This window comes from Acomys russatus, chromosome 23 (assembly GCF_903995435.1).
Source record: "Acomys russatus chromosome 23, mAcoRus1.1, whole genome shotgun sequence".
Classification (NCBI taxonomy): domain Eukaryota; kingdom Metazoa; phylum Chordata; class Mammalia; order Rodentia; family Muridae; genus Acomys; species Acomys russatus.
Genome location: NC_067159.1, coordinates 1,453,921 through 1,469,966, shown reverse-complemented (window position 1 = coordinate 1,469,966; position 16,046 = coordinate 1,453,921). Strand labels below are relative to the sequence as shown.

At 46.9% G+C, this 16,046-nt stretch overlaps 1 protein-coding gene across 1 annotated transcript in view; it reads right to left on the bottom strand.

Moving 5' to 3' along the window:
• The window catches only part of Notch2 (notch receptor 2), a 137,315-nt gene extending 122,884 nt beyond the window's left edge, over window positions 1-14,431 (bottom strand). The window contains exon 1 of the mRNA XM_051165834.1: window positions 14,277-14,431. Within this exon, the coding sequence (XP_051021791.1) occupies window positions 14,277-14,349 (73 nt within the window). The 5' untranslated portion in view covers window positions 14,350-14,431. The remainder of the gene's footprint in view (window positions 1-14,276) is intronic.
• Window positions 14,432-16,046: the final 1,615 nt, after the last annotated feature.

The following is a 16,046-nucleotide window of genomic DNA, read 5'->3' as shown; positions in this document are numbered from 1 at the left end:
CTGAAATTAACCCTCAGACCTCAAAACCCAGATAGCCAACACACTGACACACCTCTGAGGAACAAGCACTGAGGAAAAACAAAAACAAAAAGGAACATGTGACCAAATATCAGGAGCATGATTTCTGGCCCTGGCCCTCACCTGGCTCCAGTTCCTTTGGCAGCCACTCTGTTTCTATAGGCTTCAGTTTCCCCATCCCTAAATCTGGGTGTGGAGTAGGAGGGTAACTCCCAGCCCAAGATTTTTAAACTTCCAATAGCCTCTGAGGTTAGAGTGAGGGACGTGGGATATTTGTACTATTTTATAATGTCTAACGGAGATAATGATTTGAGTATCCTAGCTATAATGGTATTCCTCACTGTGGTACTCAACAGTAATACACACAATTTCTCCAAGCTGCAATTATACCCCATCGCGGGAAGAGGCTTGAACGTGATGCTCTTCAACACTTCCCAAGTCAGAAGAAGCCACAGAACAGCCCCGACCTGTGACACCAAAGAAGTCCCTGGCTCTTCACCGGGGACTTGCAGTCACTCATTCCCACTCAGATCACAGGAGATGGATACCCACTCCAAGGCAATGAATGGGCGGCCCATCCCGTGCCCTAAAGGAACACCACTGCCAAGTCCTTACCACACTCACTTTGTTCCAGACACTGCCCTGTGACTCAGTCTTATTTAACACTCACAACAAACCCCAAATCACACACGGCCACTATCCTCATTGCACGGACAGCAAAATGAAGGCACAAAGAACTTAGGAAACCTACCCAAAGACAAGAGCTGGGAAGCTGGGAGCCACACGGGTCAGTGTCTCCACCTTCTTCCCACAAAGCCGACAATTCCTCTCCAAGGTTCTACACACATGGGAATGTCCCAAGGAGAGCCAGGGTCTGTGTGCCTCTGAGAGCAGCCCACCAGAGACCTCAGAGCTGAGACCCACGTTGGTCTAATGGGGACTCCTGCCAGTCTCCCTGAATTGGATTTGCCTGTTGTGGTTAGGTGGTGTGGTGGAGGCAGCAGAGAGGAGGCCAGGGCCACAGCTGCACCTGTCAGCTGACATCCATCCATTGACCAGAAGACACAAAGGGTTCCTAAAAGGTTGGCTCTTCAAAAAAAAAAAAAAAAAATATTCTGTGACTTGATGTTTAGTTACTCATCTCATAAAATATGTGTGCAATGTCTTTATACACGGAAGAATATTGGGATCAGAGCTATTTCTGAATCTAAACTAATTCAATTACTAATTGCAATACCTTGAGCCTCAGTTTCCCCATCCCTCCCTCTCTCTTCCAGGGAAGCTATAAAGTAGAGTAGCTACAGAGGTCCTGGCGGGGCTCGAAATGAAACCTGATGCCTCCCTGACTGACTCTCACTAATATTCTGGGATCCAAACTCCTTAACCTACAATGCAGTTAAAGACTGTCTACCCCAAAGGACAATGAAGAAACACACACAGGCCTATAGGGAGGATGCCTACACAGTGAAAGCCCAACAGACTTTTCTTTCTTTCTCTTTTTTTTTTTAGGAAAACAAAACAAAACAAAACCCTAACAATCAAGATGTGAGTTTAAGTGCCTGCCCTGACCTAGGAATGAACAACAGAAAGCCACCTGAGTCCTTGGAGGCTCTGCCTCACCAAGGTTTTGTGGGGATTAAAGAAACACCTGCTGTGAGCCTTTCTTTGAACTACCTAGGGCTGTATTGATGTTGGAGGTTGTTTGACTTTATAAAAATAATGTTTATGTTAATTGTATTTGCCGGCCATTCCATTACTAGCTCAGGTTTTAAATGGAAAAACTGAGGCAGAGTACTGTTAGGCCACAGCGGGGTGGCTCCAAACACAGGGCGGAGGCAAAGGGTAGGCCAAAATAAATCCAGGCCAGGACAGAGCCGAAACTGAGCACATCTTAAAGGAGAAAGGCCGGAACACGTACCCAGCAGCCTCGGCAAGGCCCAGCCCCACCTGCTGGCTGAGCAGTGGCCGAGAAATGAGGCATCAGAATTCTCCACTTCCTCCCAAAACAGACTGGACTTCAGGGTGAGAACGAATTTCACTATCAAATCTCTTTGCCCATCCATAAATTAATTATGTGGTAAGAGCACAAAAACAAAGACCAGTTGTCACAAATTAGAGTCCCAGCCTGGCTGGCATTCTCCTAACTACCTCATTAAAGGGGGGGGGGGGGGGGTAGCCTCGGCAGAATAAGAAAGAAAGAAAGAAAGAAAAAGAAAAAAAGTTGTAGTCCTTCAGAGAGTTTCCGTCTTTGGTTGGTCAGAAATATCCTCATCCCCCAGGTCTCCTCATGCTAAATATGGTAATTGCGGGCAAACAGCCAGCCCAGTAAATTCCAGTGATACTTAAGCATTCATACAGCCTGAAATTACTCCGCGCCAGACACTTGAGACCAGCAAGGCTTCAGCCCAGGGCCGTTCAGCCGGAGCACTCCATGTCCAAAGCAGTGGGGTGTCTTAAGAACATGCAAGCTTGCAAAAAGCAATCTACCCTTCTTTATTGCAACATTCTTCGGCAACAACAACTGATCACTTACCCGCTGTGCACACAGCTCTGCACCAGGGCAGCAGCGGGAGGCTGGAAGGAGAAATGGAGGAAACAGGTGGTGTCCACAGGGTGCCAAAACAACAGGTTGCTTCAGCCCATTCTATCCCACAACTAATCAATTTGGTGAGGGTAGAGGGAAGGGAATCTTAGTCATCCTGTTGTCGGCCTGAACTGACTGCCCTGACCACTGTCCCGGCTTACCAGTTAGGTCAAAGTGTCAGAATTAGCAGTGAGTGGCAGACGAGATACCTTTCAGAGTGTCATATGCTCCAAATATTTGGATAGTCAGAAAGACAGGACAGTAGTGGAGTAGCATATCATTTGCCTCCAAGGTCGTTTTAAAAACCTGGCATTGGAGTAAATGTATGTTCTCTTGGCGCATACAACTAACAACGTGCTATTATATAATAAAGTAAGATCCGAATTTAAAGCGCCAAGCCAAGTAATGGTAGTAATGCCACCTCTAGGGAGATGGAGGCGAAAGGATCCAGAGTTCAAAGCCAGCCTCCACTTTGTAGTGAGTTCGAAGCTAGCCAGGGCTGAACAAGACTCTGTCTCAAAAATCAGAACTAAAAAACAATACCAAAAATGTATCTTAAAAATTGCCAAAATTAATTGCCAAGGTCAGGCATGACTGCATACATCTTTAATCCCAGCAAAGCCAAGGCGTAGCTCTGAGTTCTAGGCCAACCAGGGCTACACACGAAGACTCTTGTCTCAAAAAATAAAAATATAAAAGGTTGACCAAGCCCTTTCGAATTTAAAGATGAGAAACAATTAACTTATCAGAGGAAAACTATGTATACCAAATTTGGTACTGTGTACACCTTTTGGTTTGCATATTTGGGTCTTTGTGTTGCAGCGAGGGAGGGAGGAACAGATACAGTGAGCAGGAGGAAGGTGGGTTTGGCTGGCTGGCCTTGGTGCTAGGCATGCTAGGCATGTGCTCCACCACACCATACCCCCAGCCCTTTGTACTGTAACCTGACAGGCATCCTGTCACATTTCTAAAGCAGATAAAGGATCATCTTCCTTAATACTGAGAGAGCTTTTTCAGTTCAGGTGATGGAAAACATTCATGAGTAAAAGACAGTTGAGTAACGAACAAATAGAAAGGAAGAAAAGGCACTATAAATGCTCATTAGATTTTTTTTTTTTTTTCAGCTGCACTGCTCTAATGGGAAAAGCAACAGGAGATGAGGTAGGACTTACCATCTGCCAGGTAGTTAAGAATTATTAAATGAGACCTAATGCTGGCAACGGCCAGGAGCACCACAGCCGCATGCTCTGCTAAGGCACAAACGACAGCATCAAACTACGGAGAGCAATACAGTAACCTGGTTTTGTTATTGTTGTTGTTTGGGTTTTTTTGTTTGTTTGTTTGTTTTGTTGTTGTTGTTTTTCTATTTTCTTTTTTTCCAAGACAAGGTTTCTCTATGTAGCCTTGGCTGTTCTGGACTCACTTTGTAGACCAGGCTGGCCTCAAACTCACAGTGTGATCTGCCTGCCTCTTACCTTCCAAGTGCTGGGATTAAAGGCCTGTGACACCGCGGCCTGCTGGAAGCCATATTCTTAAAGGCTACTTACATACATGGAGGAAATGTCCGTACTCTTTTTAGTGATACAGGAGATGATACACATGGCATATACTCACTTATAATTGACACTAGGCCAACAGGGATGTCCCCTGAAAGTCTTCACTTAGCAGGAGATTGGGATAGATCCTGGGACTTCTTAGTGGGACTCCAGGTGAGAGAGGTATGGGAGAATGGGGAAATAGAAAGATCCAGAGGGTCCTAGAAACCTACAAGAAGACCATCAAGGCTGGAGGATCTGGACCCAGGGGGGTCTGCTCAAAATACTGTACCAACAAAAGACAATGCATGCAGTAAACCTAGAAGATCTATTCAGATCTAGCCAATGGACAGCACATTCTCCACAGTTGTGTGGAGAGCAGGGACTGACTCTGACATGAACTCTGATGCCCTCTATTTGACCACTTCCCCTTGGTGGGGAGGTCTGGTGGCACTCAGAAGAAGGGTAAGCAGGCTACCAGGATGAGACCTGATAGGCTGTGGTCATATGGTGGGGGAGGAGGTCCCCTTCTGTCACAGGCCTAGGGGAGGGGAATAGGGTGAAAGCGGGAGGGAGGGAGGAACAAGAAGATACAAGTGAGGGGAGAACAATTAAGATTCAATCTGAATTAATTACTTAATTTTTTTTTAAAAATTATGTGTGTTAAAATTCCAATTAAACTTTTCTAATAGATACTCAAAATGGGCAAAGTACTGTAAACCATCAAAATGTCAACCACAAGTTTGGCTTAGAGATGATATGCTTATTAGAGATGTTGGTTTTCTCTCACTTTTTAGATACTCTCTGAGATATAGACATTGCTAGAATCTCAAACAACAAAGCTTCTTCCTGTGTGCAGACAATTCTTGTCCATGCATGGGAGGGGAGAGGATAGATCCAGTCAAATTTGCAGCCAAAGGAGAGAAGTCAGAATACAGGAGCCTACTCTTTAGAGTATTATTTAATCAGTGGACTCAGACTTACAAAAACACTGTAAACAGAAAACCCCTTACGTGGTGAATGTATAGAACTTTTAAAATGTATAATATAGTAGCTTTTAAATGTACAATAGCTTTTAAAATCTTAATTATAGAAGAGTAGAAAAAAAAAGAAAAGACATAACAAAGTACATACCAGAATACCAAAACAGTAACAGTGGTGTGATGGTATTTTTCTGATTGCTCCCAAACCTAGAGAGTTCTAAATGTAACGACTTTTAAAATCACATACACACACAAAATCTTGTAAAGGTGCCAGGGAAAATCAACACAGTATAAATATGAGTTAATTATGTGTAAACATAAGGAATAATTTTGTTGCTATGTAAACCTACCTGAGCGAAACTGTTACAATGTTTGTTTTTAGTTACAACCATTTTCCTTAAAGGTTAGGAAGTGTGTATTAAGAACTGTAAGTGCTTACTTGCTTTACTTTTGGAGGATAGGGTGTCTTCCTATGCTGCCTTGGTTGCACTGTCCTTACAGCAATCCTCCTGCCTCAGCCTCCAGCATGTTAGAATTAGGTAAGCACCACCCTGTTCAACCCTTGCTGGCTTTAAATAGTAACATAATGACAAAAACATGGCTTAGGCACACCATATGGGCTTTTTCCTTTAAATCCTCATAAAGATTTGGACGTGTCTTAAATGTTGCAAGAAAGCAAATATCTTTAATGTGTCCCAATTAAAGAAGAGGCAGGGAATAAACAGCTGCCATGTTCACTGCAAAGAAAAATATAAAAATGAACAAACAAGATAGGATGTACTCGAACCTCAGCGAGACTTGCGATTTTCCACACAAATGGGTCTGAGAGCAGAGGAGCCACAAGGCTCCTGGAAGCTCAGCACTTCCCTCCTGTAGGAGTGAACCCACCACCTGAGTAGTCGGCATTCCATTACTCTTACTGGGACACTGAGGGAGTCTGCCAACAGACAAGCTTTCTGGGGCTAGGAAGATGACTGGGAATGCTTGTGACCTAAACACTATCCAGAATTTTCTCACAGAGAGGAAGGGGAGGGAGGGAAGGGAGGGGAACACAAAATGAAAGGCAGCAAACCACACAATTTAGACATACACCTGCCGAGGCAAAGGGCCGTATACTTTAGAATACAGCCACAGCTGTGTGTTCAACACCTTACCTGGCAAGCAAAGTTGTATTTAAAGGGGTGCTATTTGTTAAGTGAAGACATATTATTAAGAAGACAATATCTGACTCCAATCAAAATATTCTCATCATGTTTTCCTTACCTCACAAAACACACATACTTTCTTCATATGAATAAACATGTCTGTGAGTGGGAGAGTTACTCTTACCCCAGAAACAGGTTCTGCAACACCACACACCCAACCTGTCTTTGTGTGGCAATGACTCTATGCTGGCATGATGTTTGTCCGATATAGTCAAAGAAGCCAGAGTTACCACTCAGTTGCCAGCAACCTATAGAAGGAGCTGACTTAGAGACCAGAACCTTCCCTAGGCTGCAGTCCACTGGAAGATGGACCCAGGCCCTCCGCACCCGGCTGGAAGACATCCGCTCAGCCATGGGCACTGGCCTATAGTTCCACAGGGCCAAAGAACAGTGAAATGACCACCCCCGCAATCACCAAGACCTTTTTAAACTCTCCTGGAACTACATGAGTGAGGAGCTGGCAGAACAGGATTTTGCTAGGACAAGTAAAACAGGATGAGGGCTATGTCAGTGTGAGTAATCAATGCCACCTGCAGCAGTGACTCTGGGTGTGTCCACACCACACACTCCCCATGCCTGTACCAAAAAGCCCTTTCAGCCACGGCCGCTGAGAACTGGGTCTTCCAAGGTACGCAGTCTCCACCCCAATGTGTCCTGTCGCAAGCTGGTCACACAGGGCTGAGGACACGGCGCTCTCTCATCACAAACCCACTAATAGCCACCACAACGTGTGCCAATTTTATATTCACACTCCCTGCCAGACAAGGGGGGTCTTTGTCTTCTTCCCAAGTTAAGTCTTTCCCCCCACCCCCTTGTTACAACAGAGAAAAGAAAATAGCAGACTGTGCCAAATAGCAAAGAAACCCCTGCCCCCGAGTGAGGGGAGCTGGGGCCACTGTTCCCTAGTTAGTAGCCCTGAAGTATCCTCCCCTGGAACCCCACTGCTCTTAGTCACCCAGACTGCAGGAAACTGCTTTCAGTGAGTGCAGATAAACGGCTAGATGGCCTTTGTGCTGCTCATCATGTCCTGATCTGTCTCATCTCAGCGATGGTATCAGTGCTGGGCTGGGATCCTAACTTCCACTCTGGGTACCATTCCCACACACCTGAAGACTAAATTCCCCTGCACTGCTTGCCGCAAGATGCCAAGGGAAATACAAATGAAGCCTGATGACACGCCTAAGCCCCTAACACGGCACCCATCTTAGAGCCCACGCCATCGAGGGCTGTAAGCCCTTGGCCCCCCTGAACTACAGGCCAACTCCATGGCTGAGCTGGCGCCTGTGCTCTTCCAGCCAACCTGGGTCCCTCTTGCAGTGCCCTGCCCCCCCCACCCCCCACCCCAGTTCCCAGAGGCCTACCCAGGGCAGTTTCTGGACTTCAAGTCAGTTCCCTTCTACAGCTGTTGGCAACTGAGCAGTAACTCCGAGTTCTTTGAATACGTTGGCCAAACACAACAATAAAAAAAATAATAATAATGAATACCAGCACTGATTTGCTCACTCCAGCTCTTACAACTCTCCTTGCTCAGTTTCACTCTTGTTTTGCAGGCCATAATATTAGCCGCCATATAGGTAGTAAGACTTTCAAATGGGAAAGGGGGAAGGATGACAGCAAACCTGCCACTGCCAAAGAACACTGTGCAGCTTGACCTACCACAGGCCGAGGACGCGCAACTGCTTCTAAAAAGCCACTTCCTTCTTCCCATCAAAGGCAGTAATAGGAAGTGCCATGGTTGCTGCAGAATGCTCTGTTCACGGGCCTTCAACAGTCCCATGAGTGTCCTTTTCCCTCCGTGTGTCAGAATATTCCAATCCTCCCCAACGTGTGCCGCCACCACGGTGACGCCTTGCTCCTCTCTCTAACCCCAACACCTGGGAAGCTGTACGTTCAAGGCAGGCCTGGAATACACAGTGAGATCCAGGCCAATATGGGCTAAAGAAGAAGACCCTCTCTCAAAAAAACAAAAACAAAAATTGGATACCTGGAATAAGCTGTCTTTTTCGCTCTTTATGCCGATGCACTCAAGGGAAACCGCTGTCACCAGCGACGCATTCACAGGTTAACAAAACAGACCTCCTCCAAGGAAGCGCTCAATCACAGGGCTACAGACAGTGCTGCGCCTGCAAAAGTCTGTGCATTCCGGGATCTGTGTGACACTGGGGGAGGGAGACTGCCTCCAAAGACATGCATTATACACACATCAGTCCTAAAGCATGCAATATTCAATTTTATTAGCCTTATTGGGATAGCAGAGTGGCATCCTCCTTTTCAAGCTGTCACTGCGGAAGGTACAACTGTATTTGTGTGTGTGTGTGTGTGTGTGTGTGTGTGTGTGTGTGCGCGTGCCCATGGAAGCCAGAAATGGGCATCGGATCCCCCCGGAACTGGAGTTACAGGCAGTTCTGAGGTACCTGGCACAGGCACTAGGAACCTGACTCATGTCCTCTGGAAGAGCAGCAAGCACTCATGACCTCTGACCTGTCTCTTCAGCCCCATCTACCTTGCTTTTTGAAGGATCTCTCACTAAATCTAGAGTTCACTATTTCAGCTAGACGGACTGGCTGATAAAACTCCCATGATCCTCCTGTCTCTGCCTCCTCCCACCCCCACCCACCACAGCTTTGGTCCAAACTCAGGTCCTCTTGCTTGCGCACCAGGTACTCCAACCCCTAATTTGACAACTGCTAGAACAAACAAATTCTCAGACACAACTCCAGACCCACTGAGTCAGACTGCCCAGAACAATCATGTGTTCTTTTCCTAAGAGGAGCCAGGGAAAGTGCTGGACAAATTCTTTCCTCCCCATGGGCCTATCTGGGAAGGGAAGAATGAGCACGCAGCGCTAAGGCAGTTCACCTGAACAGCCGTCCCAGACAGAAGAGCATCAGTGCTTCCCTGTCACCTCAGGGAAGGGTACACGGCCACCCCTTTTAGACCTCTATCACCCACACAAAGCTCGGGACTCTAGGGACAAAACCCAGAGATGCCACCAAGGAGTGGAAGCCACATGAGAGGAACACCATGCTGCACTTAAGAATGAGAGGAGTCAAAGAACGGCTGCCCCCCATCTTGACTGCCCTTCGCCAGGAGGTCAAAAGAGATCAGCTCCAGCATGGGATAAACAGAAGCGCATACAACAAGGGGGGAGACTTGACCCGCCCCTTAAGTAAAAAGGGGGGGTTAGCACAAAGCCAGGTGCAATGTGATGGTGTATGCTGTAGGCCAACACTCCAGAAGTTGCTATGGGGGGGGCAGGGGGGAGGCGGGAACCAAGAGTTCAAAACCAGCCCTGTCTCACCCCAAAGGCACCAGGTAGCATAAGTCTGCAGACACGCTGAGATTTCAACTGATGCTCTGTCTTTAAGGAGAAGGTGTGGAGACACCTGACCCACCTGCTGCTCTCCCACAAAAAGCCCCAGGGAAGCCAACCAAGCCACAGGCGCTCAACCACAACCTTCAGCCCAGGTGGCTCTGCACACTGGGCACACGCGCTAGGACTGTAGGACAGAAAAGGGTAGTGTGTGGCAGAGCACCTCTCTCAGGGAGTAGGATCTGTGTCAGAGACCAAGCACAGGTGGCTGTCTCATTTATTCATCACGTCTTAGCTTTCGTGTGGGAGGAAGGTATATTTTGTTGTTGGTTGGTTCAATTTGGTTTGGTAGTAACATTCCAGAAAAACAGCTATACTACTAAAATACAGTGCTATTAGTCTGGTACAGAGTGGCATCAACAAGTTTAAGATGAAAATACTCAAAAATATCAAAAACAAACCTAACTCCAAAGAAAAATGTACTACTCCAAAAATGATCCCAAGCTGTCCCCAAAATGAATGACTCCTCTGTTAAGATAAATCTGAATAAAACTACAGTGAGTGCTGCCCTGTGGCTGCAATACGGGGAGCAGGAGAAGATGAGGTAAGAATGGGTACCACCTCTCAACTGCCCCATGAGACTCCAAACTCAAAAAGACCTTTTCAACAGCAGAAGTGATGGGAGGAAGAGAGAGAGAGAGAGAGAGAGAGAGAGAGAGAGAGAGAGAGAGAACGCCACACACAGTCAAAATGGCAGGTTAAATAAAACATCTGGGAAAGGAAAAATGTTGGCTTTTCCCCAGATGCAAGGTAACCGAAGACTCTTGCACATGCCATTTAAAAGCCACGCAAGAGGACCATGGTGGTCTACGATTAAAAAGGCCCTGGAAGTCACTTGTTCAACTAAGCAAGTCTTTACAGGATGCCACTGCGATGCCAAGGCATCATGCGGGGCAGCAGGGTGGAGGGAAGCATTAGAAGGACACGCACATAAATGCAAAGGCACAACTCTCGCCCTCAGCACACACTAACAACAAGCACTCCAGGCTGTGTTTCTGTGTACATAAGTCCTTGTGCATGAGATGGAAGCAGTATGGGTAGTGAACAAGGCCCTAGACCTGAGGCCTTGAGGAAGGAAATTCTAGTCACAACTCTGTAACCGGCCCTGTGATCAGTGACAAAGTCCATGAGAAACCAGACTACCAAAACATAGGCTCCTCTGCAAGGTCACCAAATCAATTAATAACAGGCCCGGAGGCGACTTCTGGTCTTCTGGCTCCCGGCTTAGTGGCCTGTCCAAAATACTACATGTACACTGGACTGATGCAGAGGGAAAGTGCAGGACGGGGAAAGGTTTTGGTTTCAAGTCATTTGGAAAGAAAGGGAAGACAGGAGCAGGAAAACCCATCAAGTGCAGGACAGAGAACAGATCAATCTGAGAAATCCAGACAGAGTTATCAAGAAAGGAAACAATTACATACGGACTGTAAGCATAGACTACATTCCTGTTCAAATCATGCCTTAGAGGGTTTTAATTTTATATATATGTATACATGCATATATACATGCCAATGGGCATACACATACACACACACACACACACACAAAATTCTGGAAAAAAACTATTCTTAAAAATCCAAAAATTGGGGCTGGAGAGATGGCTCAGAGGTTAAGAGCACTGGCTGCTCTTCCAGAGGTCCTGGGTTCAATTCCCAGCACCCACATAGTGGCACAATCATCTATAATGAGATCTGGTGCCCTTTTCTGGTGGGGAGGCACACGTGCAGGTAGAACATTGTACACATAATAATAAATAAATCTTTTTTAAAAAAATAAAAAATAAAAATCCAAAAATTGCATGTGTGTATATTTGAAGAAGAATTTCTGACAGAGAGGGGGGACAGTGTGTGATGTCACTCAAACACAAGCCTTTTAAAACAGACAGTTGTGACCAAGAAGGAACAAATTATAGTCTACAGCTTTTGTGTTAGCGATTTCTGAATTCCTTGAAAGTCAGAAGGGTTAATCACTGGTTAAAGCTAGGTTCAATGTGGAAATCATCAAAGTCTAAAAGAGGTGATCTCATATACCTCTTGAAGGCAGATACAGTGGGACTGATCCGTGACTGCCCTACCAGGTCACTGTGTCAGAATCATTTATAAGCCTTTCTTTTTAATTACAGGTTCTCGGGCCTACTGTGTGGGAATGCCAGGGTACTGAGAGCAAGAACCCTCCAGTGGCTCTGTCGCAGCTCGGTTGGAGGGTCACCAGGAATGGCAGAGAGTGGGAACCAGATCAATGCAAATTTTGTGGGCAAAATAAAATTTCTGTGGGTATGATATTTTTAAAATGTATTGTCAGGTTTCTCTCAAGCATCCAAGCATATCCCACTGCGTTCAGACATTCTGTGTCCTGTGACCTAAAATCAGGGACAAGCCAGGTGAGCCGAGGTTGCTTCTCTGAGTAACACAAACCCAGGGAGGAGGCAGCAAAGAAACACAAACCAAATACTGCTAAATATTGTTCAAACATCACAGAGCAAGAGCTCCTGTAACCAATTGCTCGCCCCTCCCTCCAAGAAAGAAAAATGGGAAATAGGTATAGGGTAAATTTCATCTCCACCTGAAAGAAAAAAACCTTACTCTCTCAGTAAGGAGTCAACTAAGAAAGTGTCTAGGTAATAGTAAAGCCAGGGAGTCACTCCCACTGCAGAGCAAAAAGAAAACCAGAAGTAAGGGGTGGTTGGAGAGCACTGTCCAGACAGCCAGACAGATGGGTTGACAGCTCCTTGCCTTAGGAACCAGCAATGTTTAAATTAACAACTGGCCAGAAGCCAAACATGAGAACACTCAAAAGTTAGGGAGGGTTATAATTGGTGCCCTGGCCAAAGACATCATAGTAGATTAGGAAGACACCCTGCTAGGCTCTGGGAAGACTTAAGATTTGCTCTTTAATCTCTTTTATGACAATAGTTTTGCATCTAAGGAACACCTGTCCAAAACCCCAAATACCTAAATCCTATTATTTGAGCCAACTGGACTAACCCTCAGTTTGACACCTGCCCCAATGATAATCAGTGATAGCAATGGCACACATGAACAGAAAAAGGAGACATCAGGTCACTGCACTGGGGCTCACCAAGGAAGGAAAACTCAGGTAGCAGCGTCATCCATTTCTGTCACCAATGTTAGCAGTTACGTTTGTGAATCACTTTACAGCCCTATTTATTAGTCCTGCAATACTCAAAAAAATACGTTGGCCTTTTAATCCTATCTCATGCGGGAAGAGACACGATCATGAAGACTAAAGTTATTTACTAAATAAAACAAGTCATGGCGGACCAAATATTATAATCCTCAGAAGAAGAAAAAAAAAATCACACTAATTACATACCTAACTCTACACTTAGGGCTGACAGCTTCACTCAAAGAAACAGGGCAAGACAAAAAAGCCATCGCTGAGTTTTAGTCCAGTGTTTTAGAAACCGTTCAACCTCACACAACCTCAATATAAGACACTTGAACTTTCCAAAAAGTTTCTGGCTAGTGCTGAACAACCCAACACTGTTTGCAGGTGATAAATAATCAAGCCCTCCTCAGAGCATCTGCGATTGGCATGTCAGCTGCCTGTTTCAATGAACAAAGACTGTATTTTTCTGAAACCCGTCCTTTCTCTGAAGAAAAAAAATATACTAGGTTTTGGTTTTGGGGGCGGGGGTAATTTAACTCTCCTTGAGCAAAGGGGGCCCCTTCCAGTTCAACAAACATGTACAAGATACCCCCCCCCCATGGAAATACAGGCTAACACGGTGCCCCTACCCTGAAAGGGCTTTTCTGAGCATCTTTTAAGCGCTACTGGTTTAATATACATTCTTCTAATTAATCCTATTATCTGGGTAATTTCACCCCCATTTTATTGGTGCGTTAATACAGAAGATTTGAATCCAGGATTACAAAGCTGGGCTCCAAAGCCCAAATTCTTTCCATACAACATTCCAAAGAAACGTAAAAGCTAAAGATGTGGGTGGGGTGGGTAAAGTATGATTCGATTTCCTTTCCTGGCTCCCACTGTGATATCGAGGCTGTATGGAATATTCACTCATAACGAGCCCTTCTAAGCAAGCACTTTGGATCAACCAACGTCTCCACTTTTCCTAGCCTGCCCCTGCCCCACCCCCAACGGTGCCAAAAGAGTAACAAGCTGCTGCCAGGTTGGAGGAGTTGGGGATCGTCACACCACATTCCTGGGGCTGGACGCACACTGGAACCGCAGCAGAGCTCCGCGCCTCGGAAAGAATAACAGCAGTTGAGATTTTCAATCATGTGGCTCAGCACGCTGCCACACCAGTTCCCCCACTGCTGCCTCCACCTCTCCGGGACCTGAGCCCCACGCCCAACTCCTCCTCAGGACGGACGGACCGATCAGGGTGTCAAAAGCGGGGCGCTCCAGCAAGCCCCAACCGCCCTCCGGGCCACACTCGCACCTTGGCCCGCGAGCTGCTCGCCCGGGACCCCCGCAAACGCGGAACCGGAGACTCTATGCTACGCCGAGACTCCAGGCCCGGACCGGGCAGCTCAGAAGAGGCAGCCCCCGGAGAGCAGAGGCAGAGGGATGGTCTCGCGGGCGCCCGGTACTCACCGTGCGCGGGGGCCGCGCCGCACAGCCAGAGCCACAGCAGCGCCCGCAGCGCGGCGGGACGCAGAGCGGGCATCTCCGAGGCCGCCGCCAGCGCAGATCCGCATGGGAAGCGGGTTCCAACCAGGAGCCCCGCTCTCTCGCTCTCTCGCTCTCTCTCGCGCGCGCGTGCGCTTCCCTGTCCCCGCGGCTCGCCAAGTCCCGGAGCTCCCGCTGCGCCGCCCCTCCACTCCGCGCAGCCAGGCCGCCGCCCGAAGTTTGGCAGAAAGTTTCTGGCTGCGCGGCGCGGCTGGCGGCTCGCGTGTCCTTCCGCCTCGGCCTCCTCCCACCTTCCCCCACCCCCCCCACGGGCTCCGCCCCCGTCGCCGCCGCGCGCCCAGGGGTTTCCCGCAGAAAGAAGCGCCGGCCGGCTTCGCGCGGAGGGATCTGAGAGAGCAGCGCCCGGCCCGCCCGGCTGAGCTCAGAGAAGGAGCGGTTGAAGCACCCAACATCAAACGCTGGGGGTTGCTGGAAGCCTGAACTTGTAGGGAGAGGCAGACCTCATGCCCCAAACACCAACACACCCCTTGGCTGGTTACAGTAATGAGGGAGAGCAGAAGTGGGGCTGTCAAAGGAGGACGGGGTCAAAGGCGCCACAGTCCACTGAAGAGGACATTCCTTGAGATGCTCTGGACATGCTGGACATGCGTTTGTTCGTTCGTTCATTCATCCATCCATATTTAGTGAATTCCGTGTAGCAAGGTGCTTAGGACACTGGAATCATCTACGAGAATTTAGGGGAGGCTTCCAAGGGATAGTATCGTGAGAGCAAGAGCATGAAACGCCAGTTAAAGGTGTAGAAAATGGTAAGAGCCAGGAATACTCTTTGTAACCCATTAATAGCTTCGCGTTGAGAGTAACCTAAATGCCCCACCCTTGGAGACCAGATGAATAATGCATGATTATAAGTGAAGTGCAATACAATAATTGAAAATACCATCTTCATATACGTCAACCTTAAAAACCAAATTGATGCTTAAAACACAAACTGCAGAGGGAGACTCCTAAGAGTACCATTTACATATAATTTTTTCAAACAACACTAAACATTTCTTATGAGTGTTTGTGTACATGGTTCTTAAAAGATAGAAAAAGGCCATTAGCCTAAAAGTGGTTAATTTCAAAGTGAGAGAGTAGAGGGTGTGATCTGCTCTGGGTATAAATGGGTTTATAGAATAGATAAAATTAACAATCACAATGAATTGCATGAGCCACACAGGACTGTTTCTATTCCTGTCTTAAGGACACTAGGAAGGCTTTGTGGCCAAGGACCATGGCCTCCAACACCAGCTTCTGTCATATAGTAGATCGTGAACTAGAATGCATAATACCACTTAGCATGGGTGTGAACATTAAAACTTCATTTTAACAAGTGCTTTAAGGGATAAGGGTGCTTGCTGTGCAAACACAAAGAACTGAGTTCAAATCCCCAACACTCACATTAAAAGCCAGGTTTGGCTGTGCCCATGCCTGCAACAGCTCTAAGGGGTAGAGTTAAAAGAGTCTCTGGGTCTTACTGGCTGGTAGGCTAGTTCCAGGTTCAGTAAGAGAGACCGTCAACACACACACCTTCCCAAGGGACTAAGGTGATAGAACCAGATATATGATGTCCTCTGACTTCCACACACATATACCATACACACAGACACCATAACACACACACACACCCCATATACCACACACATACAATACACCGCATACATACATACATTACTTCAAGAGAGATAAGCAAGT